The 7,736-nt window shown below is 47.9% G+C and overlaps 1 protein-coding gene across 1 annotated transcript in view; it reads left to right on the top strand.

The window, feature by feature from the left end:
• The first annotated feature begins 4,572 nt into the window (after positions 1–4,572).
• Positions 4,573–7,736, top strand: part of RAB19 (RAB19, member RAS oncogene family) — an 18,141-nt gene continuing 14,977 nt past the window's right edge. The window contains exon 1 of the mRNA XM_008058164.1: positions 4,573–4,821. Coding sequence (XP_008056355.1) covers positions 4,621–4,821 — 201 coding nt within the window. The 5' untranslated portion in view covers positions 4,573–4,620. The remainder of the gene's footprint in view (positions 4,822–7,736) is intronic.

Here is a 7,736-nt window from a genome sequence, read left to right as displayed (position 1 = left end):
AGCTCCTGGCAGGTGGGAGGGATTGTGCTTTCCTTTCACTTTTTCTGGCCCTGGGACCAGAACTACACTTCCCACCACGCAACGAGGCAGGAGGAAGAAGGGGCATCGAGGACTGGAGAGGAAAAGCAGGAGAAAGAAAACATTACCTGCTGGCCCACACAGGTGAGGGAGTGAGGCAGATAAGCAACAGGTAAGTCAAGAAAGTGACGCTGAGGATGCAGGATGGAGGGACGCCATCTGCGGGGACACTGTATGTTGCTCCTTGCAGGAATTGTAGGCTGTGTTAAAGGGGGTTTTTGTGGAAACCCTGAGGACTTAAGGGGGCCATAGGGAGGGGCAGGGAAGATCTGGAAATACGTCTCAGCTCAGGTTACAGTGGCGTAACACCGGAAGTGATATGGCTTTCTTTAGTTGAAAAGACAGAGGGGAAAAAAATAGTTTGATTGTCCTCTTGTCTGCTGGATCATTTAGCCATATGTGATTCCAGAGGCATCCAAGAGAGATGTGGGATCCTCCCTTGTCCCTTTAAAACCCTGGGTTTTTACATTGGATGCTTGTGTGCATTTTATTTTGTGTGATGATGAGGTAGACTTGCCCTTTTCTGTCTTTAGAGAAAACCAAAGAGGAAGACAGGGTGAAATGAAGAAGAATGTCATAAGGAAGGAGCAATTTGCAGCATATCAAATTTAGCCATCAGATGGGATGAGGTTTCAGTTACTTTCATGAGCTATTTGATGAGGAACCCTAACAATACCAGATGAAGAACAGTTCAAGAGCCAAGGGATATTCACCTTGAGGGATATGCTTGCTGCATTAAATATCAGCTGAGCTGTCATGTGGAAAAGGAATTTGATGTGTTCCAGCAGAGTAAGGACAGCACTGGGCTAGACAGATGGAAACCTCGGAGGGGAGTCGGTTTCAACCCCACGGAGGTGAGAGCTGCTCAGTACAAAATGAATTTTTTTTTTTTTTTGAGTTGGAGTCTCACTCTGTCGCCCAGACTGGAGTGCAGTGGCCGCTCCCGGCCACCGCAGCCTCGACCTGCTGGGCTCTGGCGATCCTTCCACCTCAGCCTTCCGAGTAGCCAGAATTACAGGCATGTGCTACCACACCCAGCTGATTTTTTGATTTATTGTAGAGATGAGTTCTCGCGGGTCTCGAACCCGCGAGCTCAGGCAATCCACTCACCTCAGCCTCCCAAAGGCGTGGAATTACAGGCTGAGCCACCGAGCCCGGCCAAAATGGAATTTTTTACATGAGGTAGTGAGTTCCTTGTGATCAAAGCTATGTAAGCATGTGTGGATATTTAAGCAGGGAATGAAGTTTCAGGTGGGTGATAGTGTTTCCAAAACCTGGCTGGTCACCAGAATCACCTGAGAGAGAGTGTTGGGTTTTGTATTTTTTAATTTTAGAATATGTTCAGCAGGTCTGGGATAGGCTCCAAGAATATATATTTTTAACTATCTCCCCAGATAATTATCATAGTCAGTTAATTTGGGAAACACTGTCATTAAAAACCTTTAAGATAGGGTCAGGCACAGGGAAAAAAAAACCTTTAAGATATTTTCCAGCCGGGCTCGGTGGCTCAGCCTGTAATCCCGCGCCTTTGGGAGGCTGAGGTGAGTGGATTACCGGAGCCCGAGCGTTCGAGACCCGCCTGGGCAGCAAGACCTCATCTCTACAATAAATCAAAAAATCAGCCGGGCATGGTAGTACATGCCTGTAATTCCGGTTACTCGGAAGGCTGAGGCGGAAGGATCACGGAGCCCAGCAGGTCGAGGCTGTGATGGCTGGGAGCGGCCACTACACTCCAGTCTGGGTGACAGAGTGAGACTCCAACTCAAAAAAAAAAAAAAAAGATATTTTCCAGACCGGGTTCAGTGGCTCAACCTGTAATCCCAAACTTTGGGAGGCCGAGGTGAGTGAATTGCCTGAGCTGCGGGTTCAAGACCCACCTGGGCAACTTAGCGAGACCTCATCTCTACAATAAATCAAAAACTAGCCAGGCGTGGTAGTATGTGCCTGTAGTTCCAGCTACTTGGAAGGCTGAGGCAGAAGGATCGCCAGAGCCCAGCAGGTTGAGGCTGCCCAGCAGGTCGAGGTGGCCGGGAGCGGCCACTGCACTCCAGTCTGGGTGACAGAGTGAGACTCCGACGCAAAAAAAAAAAAAAAAAAAAAAGAGATATTTTCCAGGCCGGGCTCAGTGACTCAACTTGTAATCCCAGCACTTTGGGAGGCCGAGGCGAGTGGGTTGCCTGAGTCCACGGGTTCAAGACCCTCCTGGGCAACTTGGGTCTCTACAATAAATAAAAAATTAGCCAGGCGTGGTAGCGTGTACCTGTAGTTCCGGCTACTTGGAAGGCTGAGGTGGAAGGATCGCCTGAGCCCAGCAGATTGAGGCTGCTGTGGCCAGGAGCATGCCACTGCCCTCCAGTCTGGGCAACAGAGTGAGACTCGACTAAAAAAAAAAAAAAAGAAAAGAAAAGAAAAGATATTTTCCAGCCTATGGTAAAATATGCCATAACATTCTTTTTTTTTTTTTTTTGAGTCAGAGTCTCACTCTGTCACCCAGACTGGAGTGCAGTGGCACACTCATGGCCACCACAACCTCAATCTACTGGGCCAGGTGACCCTTCCTCCTCAGCCTTCCAAGTAGCTGTGCCACCATGCCTGACTAATTTTTTTTCATTATTATTAATTGTAGAGACAAGGTCTCACCATGTTGCTCAGGCTGGTCTCAAACCCCTGAGCTCAGGCAATCCTCTGGGATTACTGGCTGAGCCACCACGCCCAGTCCGTAGCATTCTTTTTTTTTTTTTAAGGTAAATTCTCACTCTGTCACCCAGGCTGGAGTGCAGTGGCACAATCACGGCTTACAGCTCACTGCAACCTCAACCTCCTGGACTCAGGTGATACATTCGCCTCAGCCTCCCAAGTAGTCGGGATTGCAGGGGTGCACCATCACGCCCAGCTAACTTTTTTTATTTTTTGTAGAGATGGAATCTTGTTATGTTGCCCAGGTTGACCTCAAACTCCTGGGCTCAAGCAAGTCTCTTGCCTTGGCCTCCCAAAATGCTAGATTACATGTAAGAGCCACTGCGCCCAGCCCCAAAATATGCCATAACATTCTTTTTTCTTTTGAGTCCATCCCACTCTGTCAGCCAGGCTGGAGTGCAGTGACACACTCACAGCCCCCCTCGATCTGCTGGGCTCAGGTGATCCTCCCACCTCAACTTTCCGCATAGCTAGAACTACAGGCTTGGGCCACCACGCCCGGCTAATTTTTTTTATTTATTGTAGAAATGGGGTCTCGCCAAGTTGCCCAGGCTGGTCTCGAACCCACGGGCTCAGACAGTCCTCTTGCCTCCGCCTCCCAAAGTGCTGGAATTATAGGCGTGAGCCACTACACCTGGCTTATAACATTCTTTTTTTTTTTTGAGTTGGAGTCTCACTGTGTTGCCCAGACTGGAGTGTAGTGGCCACTTCCCGGCCACCATAGCCTTGACCCGCTGGGCTCCGGCGATCCTTCCGCCTCAACCTTCCAAGTAGCTGGAACTACAGGCATGCACTACCACGCCTGGCTAATTTTTTGATTTATTGTAGAGGTGAGGTCTCGCCTGCCCAGGCGGGTCTCGAACCCGCGGACTCAGACAATCCACTCACCTCAGCCTCCCAAAGGCGTGGGATTACAGGCTGAGCCACTGAGCCCAGCAGGCTTATAACATTCGAACCACAGTTTTAATTTTGAATATTCTCAAAACCCTGATTTCCTGGGCAAGAAAAATTATTGTCAACCAGAATAAAAATGCCACATCACTCTTCCCTAAACTGACTTACCTGTCAAATCATGACAGTCCTTCTTGCTGGTTGCCTGGGCAGTCAATCTTTTTTTTTGTTTTTGAGTTGAAGTCTCACACTGTTGCCCAGGCTGAAGTGCAGTGGCATGCTGCTCACGGCCACTGTCCCCTTGATCTGCTGGGCTCAGGTGATCCGTCCGCCTCAGCCTTCCATGTAACTGGAAATACAGGTGTGTGCTACCATGCCTGGCTTATTCTTTTTTTTAATTTATTGTACAGGTGACGTTTTGCCAAGTTGCCCAGGCTGGTCTTGAACCCGTGGGCTCAGGCAATCCTCTCACCTCAGCCTACCAAAGTGCTGTGATTATAGCCATGAGCCACTGTGCCCAGTCGGTCAGTCTTCTAGTAGGTGGGAGTCTTCTCCCCCTGTGAAATCAAAACAGTCAGGTCCTCCAAAGGATGGTGGGTCACTGCTGTGGGCATTTCCTCTGCCATCTCCTGATAGAGCATGGGCACCTTATCTCCAGGACTAGGATTTCTTCAGTGGCTTTTATCTGATAGTGTTGACTTTCTACATTTGAAGACACCCCTAAGTCATGTTCAGCACACCTTCAGGCAGGTGTGGGCTTGTAGGGGCAACTCCCCTGTGCCTGACCAGTTGTTAGTATCCTTCTACTACAAGGATGTTCATGCAGTATAAGCAATATCCTCCCTCTGTCTCATCTTCTACTTGGTCCCTAGTGCCCAGTGCCTGGTAAATGCTCACTGAAGAGAAGTTGAAGTCCTTCCTTTCTCCCTAGGTCTATTCTAGGTGGCAAGAGCCATGCAGTTCTCCAGCTCAGCCAGGTCAGCAGATGAGAACTTTGACTACTTGTTCAAGATTATTCTCATTGGGGATTCCAATGTGGGGAAGACGTGTGTGATACAGCATTTCAAGTCTGGGGTCTACACCGAGACACAGCAGAACACAATTGGAGTGGACTTTACAGTGCGTTCCCTTGAGATCGATGGAAAGAAAGTCAAGGTCAGAGGGGCAGGAGCTGTTTCCACCTCCTTCAACCAAGAGTTCCCAACATGGGGCCGGGCGTAGTGGCTCACGCCTATAATCCCAGCACTTTGGGAGGCCGAGGTGAGGGGATTGCCTAAACTCACAGGTTGGAGACCAACCTGGGCAACTTGGTGAGACCTCATCTCTACAATAAAAATTTAAAAAAGAAAAAAAAGTGTTCCCAACATGGGAACCCATGTCTGAGTGATAGAAGAGTTCAATATAAACATGATATAGTGGCCGGGCTTGGTGGCTCAGCCTGTAATCCCAGCGTTTGGGAGGCCGAGGTGAGTGGATTACCTGAGCCCACGGGTTCGAGACCCGCCTGGGCAACTTGGTGAGACCTTATTTCTACAATAAATCCAAAACTAGCTGGGTGTGATAGTGCGTGCCTGTAGTTCCAGCTACTTGGAAGGCTGAGGCGAAAGGATTTCCGGAGCCCAGCAGGTTGAGGCTACAGTGGCCAGGAGTGGCCACTGCACTCCAGTCTGGGTGACAGAGTGAGACTCCAACTCAAAAAAAAAAATATGAAATAGTGAAAATTCCAGAATAATACATGAGAATTTTTCATTTTGTTTTGTTTTTTTGAGGTGGAGTCTCACTCTGTCGCTCAGACTGGAATGCAGTGGCACACTCCCGACCACCGCAGCCTCGACCTGCTGGGCTCCAGCAATCCTTCCAAGTAGCTGGAGCTACAGGTGTGCGCTACCATGTCTGACTAATTTTTGATTTATTGTAGAGATGAGGTCTCACCAAGTTGCCCGGGCAGGTCTTGAACCCATGGGCTCAGGCAATCCACTTGCCTCGGCTTCCCAAAGCGCTGGGATTACAGGCTGAGCCACCAAGCCCAACCAAGAGTTTTTCTTTTTATACTCATAGAATGGGAGAATCAGCCTTTAAGTAAAACATGAACTTGGAAGCCATAATGAAAAATATTGCAAAGGCCAGGCTCAGTGATTCAGCCTATAATCCGAGGACTTTGGGAGGCCAAGGCAAGTGGATTGCCTGAGCCCAGAGGTTTGAGACCAGCCCAGGCAATTTGGCAAGACCTCATCTCTACAGTTAAAAAAAAAAGGGGGGGGGATGGGATTAACAGTCGTAAATATCTGTCTGGGGATGGGGAAGCACCTCTTATCAACAGGGTGCCTGAATGAAACGTAATTGTACACCTAACCCTTAACTGTACCCCACAAAATCATAATACAAAATATTGATTAAAAAAAAAAAGAAAGAAACGTACCATCTAGTAAAAGATATACAGAAAAATATTGCTAAATCTCACGTAAAGTTCAAATGTATACATTTCCATAGATAACTATATAAAGGTCCCAATCTGCTATAAACTCAACAATGCCATAAACAAAGTCAAAATATTAATAAAAAACTGGAAAGAAGTATTTACAAATATGGGACTGACAAGTGAATAATTTCTTCTTCTTTTTTTTTTTTTTTTGAGTTGGAGTCTCGCTCTGTCGCCCAGATTGGAGTGCAGTGGCCGCTCCCGGCTACCACAGACTCAACCTGCTGGGCTCCGGCGATCCTTCCACCTCAGCCTTCCAAGTAGCTGGAACTACAGGCGCGCGCTACCATGGCCGGCTAATTTTTATTTTTTTATTTTTTGTAGAGATGAGATCTCACCAAGTTGCCCAGGGGGTCTCGAACCCACGGGCTCAGGCAATCCACTCACCTCAGCCTCCCAAATCACGGGATTACAGGCTGAGCCACCAAGCCCAGCTGATAATTTCTTTAATGTGAAAGAGCTCATAAATATTTCAGAAAAAGACTAACAACCAAATACATAAAGTAGGAAATTCACAGATTGACAAAATTGCTTTTTTTTTTGAGTCAGAGCTCACTTTGTTGCCTAAGTTGGAATGTAGTAGCATGCTCACGGCCACTGCAGCCTTGGGTGATCCTTCTACCTCAGCCTTCCAATTGCTGGAACTACAGGTGTGCACCACCATGCCTGGCTAATTTTCTGACTTATTGCAGAGATGCGGTCTAGCCATGTTGCTCAGGATGGTTTCGAACCCCTAAACTCAGGCAATCCTCTTGCTTCAGCCTCCCAAAGTGCTGTGATTACAGACATGAGCCACCATGCCCAACCAAAACTGCTATTCCATACATTTTTATAAGCACCAGCTCACTGGGCATGATGACACACACTTGTAATCCCAACTACTATGGAGGCTGAGACTGGAGGATCACTTGAGCACAGGAATTCAAGACTAGCCTGAGCGACACACCCAAACTTTTTTTTTTTTTGAGTAGGAGTCTCACTCTGTTGCACAGGCTGGAGTGCAGTGGCATGCTCATGGCCACCGCAGCCTTGACCTGCTGGGCCCAGGCGATCCTTCCACCTCCGCCTTCCAAGTAGCTGACACTACAGGCATATGCCATCATGCCCCGCTACTTTTTCTTCATTTATTGTACAGATGAGGGCTCACCAAGTTGCCCAGGCTGTTCTCGAACTCGTGGGCTCAGACAATCCTCCCACCTCAGCTTCCCAAAGTGCTGGAATTATAGGTGTGAGCCACTGCGCCCGGCCTGAAAATATCTATTTTAATAGGGATATATATTGATGTAAGTACAGATGAAATGACATGAAGTCTGGAATTTGCTTTAAAAATAATACCTCAAAGAAATCAACAGAAAGGGTTAGATGAAGTAAGTGACAAAATCTTGCTAATTATTGAATCTGGGTGAGGGGTATATGAGGGTTCATTTATCTATTCTCTTTGTGTATGTTTGCAAACTTTCCTTAAAAAATAAAATTTGAGCCGGGCTTGGTGGCTCAGCCTGTAATCCCCCGCCTTTGGGAGGCTGAGATGAGTGGATTGCCTGAGCCCGCGGGTTCGAGACCCACCTGGGCAACTTGGCGAGACCTCTGC

This window comes from Carlito syrichta, unplaced genomic scaffold (assembly GCF_000164805.1).
Source record: "Carlito syrichta isolate Samal-C Ts95f unplaced genomic scaffold, Tarsius_syrichta-2.0.1 Scaffold303235, whole genome shotgun sequence".
NCBI classification, from domain to species: domain Eukaryota; kingdom Metazoa; phylum Chordata; class Mammalia; order Primates; family Tarsiidae; genus Carlito; species Carlito syrichta.
The sequence above is the reverse complement of the archived record's forward strand: the minus strand, read 5'-3'. Positions and strand labels throughout refer to the sequence as shown.